This window comes from Palaemon carinicauda, chromosome 18 (genome assembly GCF_036898095.1).
Source record: "Palaemon carinicauda isolate YSFRI2023 chromosome 18, ASM3689809v2, whole genome shotgun sequence".
Classification (NCBI taxonomy): domain Eukaryota; kingdom Metazoa; phylum Arthropoda; class Malacostraca; order Decapoda; family Palaemonidae; genus Palaemon; species Palaemon carinicauda.
The window spans coordinates 67,846,564-67,860,401 of NC_090742.1; the positions used below are offsets into that span (position 1 = coordinate 67,846,564).

At 42.3% G+C, this 13,838-nt stretch overlaps 1 protein-coding gene across 1 annotated transcript in view; it reads left to right on the top strand.

The window, feature by feature from the left end:
- HBS1 (translation elongation factor EF-1alpha (GTPase) HBS1) overlaps positions 1-13,838 on the top strand; it is a 101,730-nt gene that overhangs the window by 69,528 nt on the left and 18,364 nt on the right. The window contains exons 9-12 of the mRNA XM_068392491.1: positions 3,778-3,884; positions 4,194-4,423; positions 11,462-11,695; positions 12,179-12,352. Coding sequence (XP_068248592.1) covers positions 3,778-3,884; positions 4,194-4,423; positions 11,462-11,695; positions 12,179-12,352 — 745 coding nt within the window. The remainder of the gene's footprint in view (positions 1-3,777; positions 3,885-4,193; positions 4,424-11,461; positions 11,696-12,178; positions 12,353-13,838) is intronic.

Sequence of the window (13,838 nt, forward strand, 5' to 3'; positions counted from 1 at the left end):
CAAGGACTGGCAGAAGTTACTGGGTCATCTGTTTTCGCTTGAAAAATTAGTACCGCAAGGGAGGCTCAGGCTCCGCCCGGTACAGTGGAATCTGAAGGAGTCGTGGACCCAAGGCAAGGAGCCCCACAAAATAGTCCCAGTCCTCCCGAAGACGAGAGAGACCCTTCTTGGGTGGAACATCAGGTCGAGCACAGAGAAGGGTATGCCTTCGCCCCCGATCCCCCGGAGATGCTGTTGTTCACGGACGCATCGAAGGAGGGTTGGGGAGCACACCTGCTAGGAGAATCGACAAAAGGACAGTGGTCCAGCGAGGAGGCGTCTCTCCATATAAACATCCTGGAGATGATAGCGGTTCTGAGGGCGTGTCGACAGTTCGTACACTTCCTGCGAGGAAACACTCTGGCGTTAATGTGCGACAACGCCACAGTAAGTGGCGTATGTAAAGAAACAGGGAGGCATGAAGTCAAGGGTCCTATGCGCCCTAGCCACGGAACTGTTAGAATGGGCGGCTGAAGAAGGGATAGAACTGACGGCAAGGTTCAGCCCAGGAAAGAGGAACGTGATTGATGGCCGACGGCCTCAGCAGGGCGGGTCAAGTGATAGGTTCGGAGTGGACCCTACACCCGGAGGTAGCTCGGGCAGTCATCCTAATGTGGGGCTCCCCAGTGATAGACTTATTCGCCACACGTCTGAACGCCCAACTCCCCGTCTTCTGTTCTCCGATCCCAGACACGTCAGCAGCGTTCGAGGACAAGTGTTGAACAGAGTGAGAGTGTCGTCCAACCTGTCGATGACTTTGGTAGCGACATGGTGGCCGGAGAGAGACTGGTTCGCAGACCTAAAAGAATTAGCTCTTCGTCCTCCTTGGCCGCTTCCGAATAGGCCAGACCTCCTGCGTTAACCTCACTTTCATAGGTGGGACGAAAACCCTATATCCCTCCGCCTTCATGCGTGGAGGTTATCGAGAAGCTCCTGAAGAAAGGAGGATACACATCGAGAACCGCGGCAAGGATGTCGATTTATCTACAGCATTCCTCGGCAGTAGTCTACCAGGCAAAGTGGGCAGTCTTCGTGAAGCGGTGTGCGTTCAAGAACATCAGGCCCTTAGGGGCGTCGATCCAGGACATTGCAAACTATCTGGTGTACCTGAGAGACGACGTGGGTTCATCCGTTCCGGCCATCAAAGGAGATCGAGCAGTCCTAAGTCAAGTCTTCCTTCTTAGGGGCATTGACTTGGGAGCCTCAAGGCACATCTCTATGCTCATCCGCAGTTTTGAACAATCATGTTCCCCCCAGGAGGTACGGGTTCCGCAGTGGGACCTAGCCAGAGTTCTCAAGGTTCTGTCAGAGCCACCCTTCGAACCTCTCAGGGACGTACTAGACAGAGAACTTACCCTTAAAACAGCTTTTCTTTTAGCCCTGGCCTCGGCAAAAAGGGTTAGCGAGTTACACGGCCTCTCTTACGAGATCTCACACTGCAAAGGGTGGAGAGAAGTTACCTTTAGGTTCGTTCCCTAGCTTTGTGGCGAAGACGCAGAACCCGGCGTGTTGGGATCCTCGGTTTGATGGTTTTTCGGTGCCAGCCATCCCTCGCTCCGACAACCCGAAGGATCTACTCTTATGTCCCGGAGAACAGTAAGAAAATATCTGGAGAGGACCGCAAATTTCCGCCCTCAGATCAAAAATTTATTCATCTCAACAGGCCAGGTGAAGAAACTGGTCTCGAAGAACTCTTATCTCTTTCTGGCTGCGACAGGTGATAAAGAGGGCCTACGAGGCTTCTGGGACTCCTCTCCCGGGAAAACCAAGGCTACATGATTTTAGAGGTCTGAGCACCTCCCTGGCCTTCGAGAAAAACATGGCTGTGGGAAAGATCTTGAAGGATGGGACCTGGTCTAGACAGTCCACCTTCACGGAACACTATCTCAAAGATTGCTCGAGAAAATCCTTGGACAGGTTTTCCATTGGCCCAATCATTTCGGCCCTTCAAGAGATCTAAGGTCATCGCCCCAGGGTAACCAGGGGTGTTAATGCCAAGAGACACTAGTTCCTTCCTTAACCTTACCCCCCTTTCCTTCCTTCCCCGGTCCGTCCGGGCCAGGAAGATGTGGAAAAGACCTTAGTCACTTAAAGGAGCGCCCTTCAAGAGGACATGTATCGGAGTTGGTTTTGAAAAGGTAAGCCATTAGGCACTAAGTGAGTTTTTTGGATAGTTTCCCCTTCTTTTCGTGCAGTTTTCTAGTGGTCATGGAACCAAGACCTCCTTAGAGGTTCCTTATCTGGCGTGCTTCCCCGTCGACTTCTGATCCCTGCAGGACACTCCCACCTCCTGAAGTGTAAGTCTCCTAAGAAGGTAGTTCTAGGTAAGTAACCGTGTTGGAACAAATCACAAATTTTTAGGTAATTTGTATTTTTCCCAACATACTTACCTAGAACTACCTTCGGGTTATGGCCCACCCATCCTTCCCCGAGAACCTGCAGGATCGAGTTGTACCTGTTCCAACGAAACTTACTGACGAGTCAACGACCTGAGCTAGCACGCTGCCCGACCCCGGGTCGTCTCAGGGCATGTATCACACTGCCTGAGGTTGACCCCGTAGAAAACGAGAAGAGGGTAAACTATACAAAAAGCTGGTCGGTTAGGTAGAGTTACCAGTAACTCCTAAGAAGGTAGTTCAAGGTAAGTATGTTAGGAAAAATACAAATTACTTAAAAATTTGTGATTTTGTTTACGCAATGTTTGTTGTTTAGATAATTTTACCGTTCCAATTAGTCATAACAATAAAAGGCTAAAAATTCAAGTTCCAAAGGTTTGTCCCTATTTTAAAGAGCTTGGGTTTGTATAGCTAGGAAAAAATAACAATTACTGTACCTTTAAAATTTGTTATAAAGTACTGTACATATTATGATAAAAAACATGATTTGCATAAATTGCTAAAGTACTGTGTATGACAAGAACAAATTCTCACTATGTGAAAGGAAATCGATCAAAAGTAAACTCATGCAACATTTTTTTTTTTCTGTTTATTTAATGGATACAAAACTCAAACTGCTAACTTTCATTGAACCTAACAAGGGGTTAATGACGGTGAAAATTCACCAGATTCCTCTTTGGGGAAGGGAAGACATGAATAAAAAGATTGTCAGTGACTGCAACAATCTACGGTAGAAAGCAAGTTTTCAGTTGTGACAAAACAGGATTTTATTGAAAAAATTAAAAGTGCAAAACAAGTACCAGTGTTTCAGTAAAACCATGAAAGGTTAGATTAACGTTGGCACTAAGCAGTAATGTGGCATAGCACATGATGATTCCTGGCATTTTCTGGTGTAGAACCTTCACACATGACAAAAACTCTCTTGCTTGTTTTCTGGTAACACAATGCCAAATCCCAAAGTGAAAAAAAATATGTAGAGATGGACAGTTGCTTTCAAGGTTTTAATTATGAATATACATAACTCCTGGTCATCCTTAGTCAATCAGGAATGAAGATTAATATGTTCAGTGGCCGTTTTACCTTTGCATACAGCTTCACTGCTCCATCCACTCTTCTAAGTATTATAGATGTGTCTCGAGGTTTCATACACTCGACTGGTATTCGTAATGTTCCAAACATGTATTGATGCTGACTATGATAGGGAAATCATGGAAGGCTGGAAATCATTCATCGTTGCTAGTGCAGTATAACAATGCCTGAAAATAGCTTCTGGAATTCTGTATTTTGTTATCCTAAACTTATTTTTAGTATTAGATTTTATTAAATAAATGTTTTGTTTCAGGGCAATGTTGGTCAGAGAGTTATGCACAAATACGAACAAGAAAGCAAGAAAATTGGAAAGCAGTCGTTTATGTATGCTTGGGTTTTGGATGACACAGAGGAGGAAAGGTATTTTTATCTTGAGTTTATCTGTTAACAGATCATGTTTTTGTATTGTTTCTACCCCCTTTGTATTTTCAGCAGTTCTATCTCTCATTAAGCTAATTTCATTTGAGTAATTTTAAACTACTGTACAAAAGTTGACGTTAGGTAAATTGTTCTTTATATTTCATAGCCTTGTATTTTCTCTGGAATTTGAGCATCATTGATAGTATACTTTTGATTTTCAATTAATGTATCTTGCAAAACTAACAAATCATCTCTAGTATTGGGTAAAAAAAACAAGTAAATTAAATCTTTATTCTCTATTTGCAACAGGTCTCGAGGAGTTACCGTTGATGTTGCGCAGAGAATGTTTGAATCGGAGACTAAAATTGTGACACTGTTAGATGCTCCAGGGCATAGAGATTTTATTCCTAATATGATTACTGGAGCAGCAAGAGCTGATGTGGCTATCCTTGTTGTAGATGCAACTACTGGGGCATTTGAAGCTGGATTTGAAAGTGGTGGGCAAACCAGAGAACATGCTATTCTTATTAGGTCTTTAGGTAAGCATAAAACAAAATATTTTGTTTTTCAAAGATAAATTTTAAATATTTAACTTAGCCGGTGAATATATAATAGCTGCTACTCAGCGGCTCGACAGAAAACACACTCAAAAACTTGCGAGCGATCGCTATGAAGGTTGCGGATGTGACCACCAGCGCCAACTATCGGCCAGATACCACTCTTGCATGTAAACAAACCCTTCAATTCTTCTCTGTCGACCTTGACGACAAGACGTATCATTACTCACTGTAGAACCTGGAGTTTTCTCAACATATTTGGTGAAGTACTTCATTTTGATTTGAGCTTTCGCAGTACAGGTGTTTTTATCTTCAACTTAAATCTTGAACTCATTTGGATAGATTTAATTTTTGATGACTTTGGAGGACTTTCCTTGACTTTTAAATGGCCGACCCTTCCCTTAGTACGGAAGTGTGTTTAGGCTTTTAGCAATTATCTTATCACGTTATAAATTAATTATAGATTTTCCTCTATATATTTTATATCTCACACGCCTTTATTAGGCCTCTTCGATTAGCTTTCCATTTATAATAAACATCAAGATAAATTTTAATGATTTGTTTATATGCGACCTTTCCTGAGAGTAGGCGGTCCTAACTTGGAAACCGAAGTTAAACAACGTTGAGCCCTTTCAATCGTAAATAACTTTTACAGAGCTAATGATTTAAAACTTATTAAATGAATTTTTTTTAGTAGATATTTTATGAAAGATTTTCTTTGAATAGTCTTCGTACTGTTTCAAAGATGAACTAACGTTTAGTTTATTTATGCCACGCAGTTTGCGCTCTATCGTTACGATAGAGAGAGAGAGTATCACGGTTTCACTTTACAGAAAGAGTAAATCGATTCTGACGTTTTGTTCATTCTTCTTTCAAAGCTTGAATGTTTTAAATTCTATTTTAAAGGAACTTTTTAATTGAAAAACCTTTCAGTTTTTTCCTTTGGTCAAATAACCTGTTTTTTGACGAAACGTAAGTGGGCTCTTCTCTTCGGTGCGAAATCAAGAGAGAGAGAGAGAGAAAGATAGAGACGGAGGGAGAGAGAGGAGAGAGAACGTTCCGATCTTTATCTCGTCCCAAGCGAGTAACGTTGTTCTCGAGTTACTCTCGTCCCTAGTCTCTGTACGGGGAGAAAGGATAAAACTTTTTTAGTTTTTTATTCTCGTCCCAAGGCACTGTACGGTGAGAGATTGAAAACGTAGTTTTGAATGAACGTGTTTAGTCTCTTCCCCAGCCACTGATCTTTTTATCTTAAAATATGTTTACTGTTTTTGCTGGTATTAATGTGCTTACATTATACGACTGATTTCGCAATTATAACCTTTTGATGAGGGTAGAATTACGTGCTTCAGGTAGAAATCAGTTTTATTCATACCTAATGTGAATTGTTAAAAAATTCGATTTCAGTGAAATAAATGCAAAACAGAGAAAATCGTAGTGATAAAGTGATATTGCGCAAAGTGTTATCAGTGTTGCGACCGAGGGTTCGTCTGTTCGTGCCTGTCGTTCGCCTAGTCCGGGACCTCTTGCAAGATCCCAAGCCCAGGGGAGAAGTAATGTCGTACGACTTATGGGTTCGAGAGGCCTTGATCAGCGAACAGACGTTCCCTCTATGGTATCAGGCGTATCTCACCAAGATCACCCCTACCACAAGGCGAGAGAGACGATTTTCTCCTCGTCATCCGAAGGCTTTTCGCATAAGAAACCGTGGAACAAGGTTTCGAGGCCCTTTAAGCGAAAGTCAGTCCTTTCAGGACAGGTCCAGCGTCCTGGTTTTACCTATTAGGACAGCTCTGACCCTATGCAGTCATCGGAAGACTGCGCCGCCTAAACAAAAGCGTAACACAGACTCCGAGAGTCTTTTTGTAGGCAAGGTTTTGCAGTCACAGACGTTACCCTCGTCTCTTACCGCAACCATTCCCGTTGATCCTAAATGGGTTGTACGGCAAGACATGCAGAATAAGCTTGCCTCCCTTATGGAAGACGTCCGTTGAGCCTAGCCGTTTATCTCATCGAGATCCTGGTTTTCAGCCACCCAAACGTTCCTTGTGCGTCCTGTTGACGTTGGCGTAGCCAAGTCACGTCAGTCAGGTTGTTTAGAACCACTCTCGATGCGGTCTCGTGTGGATTTTCAGCCGCATTTGGACGTTAGGCCACTTGCTGATGCTCCTGTTGACGTTCAGGACGTTCGCCAACCATCGGAGTTGACTTGTTTTGACGCTGAGCGTCAACCTCCGCATTCTAGAGTTGTTTTGACTGCTCAGACTAGGCGGTCAAAGCAGTCTCGAGTGGACGCTGTGCGTCCTCACGCACCTGTTGTTGTTGACAGTTCACAGACTGTCAAGCAGTTACATGACGTTGCGTCCTGGTCCGCTACTAATGCACCAGTGCGTGTGGACTCTGCTGGTAAAGCATTGCCACCACGGTAGGTCTCTCCCTTGCTTGAGACTCGGCGATTGTCGGACAAGGTTCCTTCAGATGAGGAAGTTGCTGTTCCCCCTCCTACTGATATTCCCTTGAGGACTCTGTCAGACGGAGAGGAGCCTAAAGCTGCTTATCCCTCTATGGACTTTAATTAAATCATACTGATTTTGAAGGATCTTTGTCCGGATCTTTTTGTAACTGCTGCTCCTCGTTCGCCTAAACGTCAGAGTTTACACTAGGCCTAGCTACTTCGAAGCCGTTGTTTTATAAGCTAGTGCTCTCTCGCTCTTCTAAGAGAGCTTTACGTTTGCTAGGCGACTGGTTTATCACCAGGAGGAGTTTGGGGGAGACAGCCTTTGCTTTCCCTACTTTTAAGCTGGCTTATAGAGCGAGAGTCTGATATGACACGAGAGAAGTTCTCGGCTTGGGAGTTCCTGCCTCTGCCCAGATAGACTTCTCAAACCTCATAGACTCTCCCTGGCGCCTGGCCATGAGACGCTCCAAGATTTTATGGTCGACTTCAGAGCTATTTTCGAGCGTTTGAAGTTTTGCTGTTCAATTATGTCATGCATAAACAAGGCTTTCAGGGATGGCTCCTATGATCTGACAGCCACGTTCTCTGCAGGAACAAGTCCCTCAGGGATGGCTCCAATGATCTGGCAGCCATGTTCACTGCAGGAGTACGTAAGAGGCAAGTGCGCTCAATGTGTTCATTGTCAAGACAAACTTCACGATGAAGTCTACCAGGCTGTCTTGACAGCATTTATGGAAGGCGACTGGATGGTCTCTCTCGACCTTCAGGAGGCATACTTCCACATTCCTATACACCCGGATTCCCAACCGTTTCTGAGGTTTGTTTACAGGAATGTGGGGCACCAGTTTCGACTGTGCTTTGGCCTCAGTCCTGCTCCTCTCGGGTTTACGAGGCTCATGAGGAATGTGGCAAAATCCCTCCATCTATCGGGGATCCGAGCCTCCCTGTACTTGGACGACTGGCTTCTCAGAGCATCGTCCAGTCTTCGCTGTCTGCAGGATCTACATTGGACGTTGAGTCTGGCCAGGGAGTTGGGACTTTTGGTCAACCTAAAAGTCCCAACTGATCCCATCCCAGATTATTCTATATTTGGGGATGGAGATTCGCAGTCCAGTTTTTTTTTCGGGCTTTTCGTCTGCCACCGAATAGAACAAGCCCTGCTCGAAGTCCAACTAATGCTGAAAAGAAACGTTTGTTCAGTCAGGAGTTGGAACAGTCTCGTAGGGACTCTCTCATCCCTGGAGCAGTTTGTCTCACTAGGGAGACTACACCTTCTGCCTCTCCGGTTCCATCTAGCCTCTCATTGGAACTGGGACAAGACGTTAGAGACGGTATCATTCCCAGTCTCCGAACCAGTAAAGGCATGCCTGAAATGGTGGGACGGCAATATCAGTCTGAGAGAGGGACTATCCCTAGCAGTCAAGAACCCAAACCACGTGTTGATCTCAGACGCGTCGGATTTGGGTTGGGGTGCGACCCTGGACGGTCGGGAATGCTCAGGTCTGTGGACCTCAAGTCAGAAGAGCATGCACATCAACGGCAAGGAGCTATTAGCAGTCCACTTGGCCTTGATGATATTGGAAAGCTTCTTCGAAACTAAGTGGTAGAGGTCAACTCAGACAACACCACAACTTTGGCGTACATCTCCAAGCAAGGAGGCACACACTCCTTCTCGCTGCTCGAGATCGCAAGGGACCTTCTCTTATGGTCAAGAAATCGAGGCATCTCCCTGTTGACGAGATTCATCCAGGGGGACTTAAACGTCTTGGCAGACTGTCTCAGTCGGAGGGGTCAGGTGATACACACGGAATGGACCCTCCACAAGGACGTGGGCAAGAGTCTTTGGGCTACTTGGGGTCAACCCACCATAGACCTTTTTGCCTCCTCGTTGACCAAAAGGTTACCAATCTATTGCTCTCCAGTCCTAGATACAGAAGCAATCCACATAAACGCGTTTCTACTGGATTGGTCTCTTCTGGACTTATATGCATTCCCACCATTCAAGATAGTCAACAAGGTACTGCAGAAGTTCGCCTCTCACGAAGGGACAAGGTTAACGTTGGTTGCTACCCTCTGGCCCGCGAGAGAGTGGTACACCGAGGTACTTCGATGGCTGGTAGACTTTCCATGAAGTCTTCCTCTAAGGGTAGATCTGTTACGTCAGCCCCACGTAAAGAATGTCCATCAAAGCCTCCCCGCTCTTCGTCTGACTTCCTTCAGACTATCGAAAGTCTCTCAAGAACTCGAGGCTTTTCGAAGGAGGCAGCCAGTGCGATTGCAAGAGCGACGAGAGCTTCTACCATTAGAGTATACCAGTCGAAGTGGGAAGTCTTTTGAGACTGGTGCAAGTCAGCATCTGTGTCCTCGTCCAGTACCTCTGTAGCCCAAATCGCAGATTTTCTTTTACATCTGAGAAAGGTTCGCTCCCTTTCAGCTCCCACGATTAAGGGCTACAGGAGCATGTTGGCTTAGGTCTTTCGACATAGAGGCTTAGATCTTTCCAACAATAAAGATCTACAAGATCTCCTTAAGTCTTTCGAGACCTAAGGAACGTCGTTTGGCAACTCCTGGATGGAACTTAGACGTGGTCATAAGGTTCCTCATGTCAGACAGGTTTGAGCCATTACATTCAGCCTCCCTGAAGGATCTCACCCTCAAGACACTTTTCCTAGTGTGCTTGGCTTCGGCTAAAAGGGTCAGTGAACTTCATGCCTTCAGTAAGAACATCGGTTTTTTCTACAGAAAAAACCACTTGTTCACTTCAACTTGGTTTCCTGGCCAAAAAATGAACTGCCTTCTCGTCCTTGGCCTAAATCTTTTGATATTCCTTGCTTATCAGAGATCGTAGGCAACGAACTGGAAAGAGTATTATGTCCTGTTAGAGCTCTTAAGTTCTATTTAGCTCGTACTAAGTCATTACGAGGTAAATCTGAGGCATTATGGTGCTCAGTTGAGAAACCATCATTGCCTATGTCAAATAATGCTTTGTCATATTTTATCAGAATTTTTAATACGAGAAGCTCATTCTCACTTGAATGAGAAAGACCGATGGTTGCTTAAGGTTAAGACGCACGAAGTTAGAACTATAGCAAACTCCGTGGCCTTCAAGCAAAATAAATCTCTGCAAAGTATTATGGACGCGACTTTTTGGAGAAGCAAGTCAGTGTTCGCGTCATTTTACTTAAGAGATGTCCAGACTCTTTACGAGGACTGCTACACACTGGGTCCATTCGTTGCAGCGAGTGCAGTAGTGGGTGAGGGTTCTACCACTACATTACCCTAATTCCAATATCCTTTTTAATCTGTCTCTTGAAATGTTTTTTTTTGGGATGTACGGAAGGCTAAGAAGCCTTTCGCATCCTTGTTGATTTGGCGGGTGGTCAAAGTCATTTCTTGAGAGCGCCCAGATTAGGGGTTTGATGAGGTCCTGTTAGTATGGGTTGCAACCCTTTAAACTTCAGCTCCTGGGAGTCTTTCAGCATCCTAAGAGGATCGCTGGGCTTCGTGAGGAAGACAGACTTACAAGGCAGAGTAATCGTCTAAGTCAACTTCCTTACCAGGTACCTATATATTTTGGTTTTGTTATATTGATAACTGTCAAAAACTCTTAGCTTATGCGCTGTAAACTTAATTAACTCTGGTCTCTACCCACCGCCTTGGGTGTGAATCAGCTATTATATATTCACCGGCTAAGTTAAATATTTAAAAATGATATTTTAATTATAAAATAAATTTTTGAATATACTTACCCGGTGAATATATAAATTAAAGGCCCTCCCTTCCTCCCCAATAGAGACGCAGCGGGACGAGAAGAATTGAAGGGTTTGTTTACATGCAAGAGTGGTATCTGGCCGATAGTTGGCGCTGGTGGTCACACCCGCAACCTTCATAGCGATCGCTCGCGAGTTTTTGAGTGTGTTTTCTGTCGAGCCGCTGAGTAGCAGCTATTATATATTCACCGGGTAAGTATATTCAAAAATTTATTTTATAATTAAAATATCATATTACTTATTGTTTAGTTGAAATTCTTGATCTGTTAATTTCTTGATCATTCCGTCTGTAGTTTAACAGACGAAAAAATAACGTTTGCCATGTTTAGGAGTTATAGAACTCTGGGGCAGTTAATTTCTTTGCTTATTGTGTAGTGTCTACTGTTACCAGTGAAGAATGACTGGCTTGGGAGGAGGAACTTTTTATCTTTAAATACAGTAATGGATATTATTTTGATCTTAATTGACCTATTCCTTTCCCCCCTTTTCTGTTGCAGCTGCTCATGCTAAACAAGAAATGAGACTTGTTCTCTGAAGACATTTGGAACCATATTTGCATGCACTAACTTACAGGGAATGGGAAATATTCTTATATATACCATAATTTGGGATGTCTTTGATTTGTGGAGATGTCTAAATAGTACAGTACATGGTAAAATTATTGTACAGTACTGTTGAAGTTTTCATTGAAAAAAGGGAATTTAAAAATATATTATCTTTCCTTTACTCTACTATTGAAAGCACTTGCAGGCTGTTATATCTTCTGATATTCTTCATATTATATTTTTGCAGGTGTTTCACAATTGGTCGTAGCAGTGAATAAACTAGATACCGTTGACTGGAATCAAGATCGCTTCGTGGAAGTAAAGTCAAGTTTACGTCAGTTTTTAAAAACTATTGGTTTTAAGGACATAGACGTATCGTATATTCCCTGCTCTGGTCTTACTGGAGAAAATTTGGTTAAACAGTGTACAGACGAGAAGCTTTGCTCGTGGTATAGTGGTCCTACACTTATTCAAGCTATTGGTTAGTAAATCAATTTTTTCTTTTTCATATTTCTTATTTTCAGGTATTAGACAAAATTAGATCACTGAGAGCATTTGTATTCCTGGTTATTAAAAACATATACCATAACAATGCTCTAATACTACAATATTTGATATTTCCAATAATGACTGAATTTATGAATCGTACAAAGATCGTCAGTGTTTATTTTCCCATTTTCTTATGACTGTTTTTCTTTGCCATATTACTATACAGTAATAATTTTTAGCAAATATTAAAATTTCATCATCTTCATAATTCAGGCATTTTGATTTATATTTGTATTTGGAATTTCTTTTATAAAATTAGTAGCTTACCTTTGGTCTTTTGTTTATTTTTTGGAAAATTTTAATTTGAGATTTAAAGATTATGTACAGAGTATGGAATATGATTTTTACATTTTGATATTATACCTTTATTATGTGTTTGTCTGAGATCTCTGTTTTTTTCTCTTTGGAAATGCAGATGCGCTGAAGGTGCCAGAACGTGGCGTTTCTCGTCCTGTACGCATGTGTATAAGTGACGTCTACAAAGGTCAAAGTTCCAATATGTGTGTTGGAGGAAGGCTCGATACAGGGTATGTTCAAAATGGAGACCGTTTACTTCTGCTTCCTCATGGAAATATTCTAACTGTTAAAGGTAAGTATGTATGGTTTTAGTATCTTTTATGAATTATATACACTGTATATTTGTTTCACCAGAAACCTCAAGGAGGATGACTAGATAAAGCTAAGAGAACTGAGCCATACGATCAGCCAGGTTGCTACCATACAGAGATGATAGCCGCATGTATGGGTAAGGGATTGTTTGGGAAATTGAGAACTTGGTAGGAAAATTTTGAAATTTCCTTTTAGGATATGTGGTTGCTGCTATCTCGAGTATGAACTTTGGTAAATATGGAAATAATTTTATTATGAAAATTAACTTTTTATTGCAAAGTGTTGGTAAACATGCAAGAAGCATATTTATTTCACATCGTACACAACGGACATGTATGTATGAAATAAAAGTATTGAATGAACTAAAAAATTGAATGCTTTTTAGGGAATACTGCAACACTAAGACTAACAATCATGGGAATTCCCAAGCTGTTTAGTGTTATGAACAAAAAGAAACGCAGTTGACTACTGGGAATCATAGGTGAACGGACATTGCTACTGGATCTCCTATTTTGTCTGTTAACCCTTGGACAGTAGATAGCATTTAGATTCCCCATAAAAAGATGAAAAACTGTTTGTGCCTTTGAATAGTCGACTTAAACACTAAACAGCTTGGGAATTCCCGTGATTGTTAGTCTTAATGTTGCAGTATTCCCTAAAAAGCATTCAATTTTCTAGTTCATTCAATACTTTTATTTCATACATTTTATTTTAAATTTCCTAATGGTTAAAGAAGTCCTAAAAGTGGTCTCAGCAGGGGATCCTAGGATAATTCTTAATCCAGGTGGTCTTCTTGTCTTTAGCGTCTGTTATCGACTCTCCGATGCCGTGATGCACATTGTGCAGATATCAAAAAGACAATGGCAGGAGGAGGCTCCAGTAAGGGTTATGTAAAAATTCATGATATGAGAACGGTGAGAAGATATATTACGTATGAGAAATTTGAGGAATGATGTTATGTCCATTGGCTTAAAATAGGTGGAGAACTCAAAATATTGAAATTATTTTATCTGAAATGAGAAAAGATGAGAAAGAGTTGTTCAGAAAAACCATAGTTATGAAGGGGACATGATAATGACTTGAAGGAAGTCTTGAGAAATCACGTAATACGGGATGAAGTGAGGTGCTCTTGATGGGAATACGGCACTGAAGAAAATTGAGGTAACTCATTTCATTTCTAATATTGTAAAAAGAAGAGTGACATGATGTTGAATGATAAGGGCTATGACAGGGTTTATGAGTGCACCCAACTTTTCTCTAGTCCATGGACAGGAGGTTTTTTGTTTAAACCGGGTGTGCAACTGTGTTCAGGCATAGAAACCTCAACTCCTATTCTTGTGGACTTTATATAACTTAAATTTGAAGTAAATAAACAACTTTTTAATGCATTCATGGCCATGTCCAAATGACTACCTGTTTTGTAGGATCACTTCCTTAGACACAAGAGAAACAGCAAAACTTTTGCC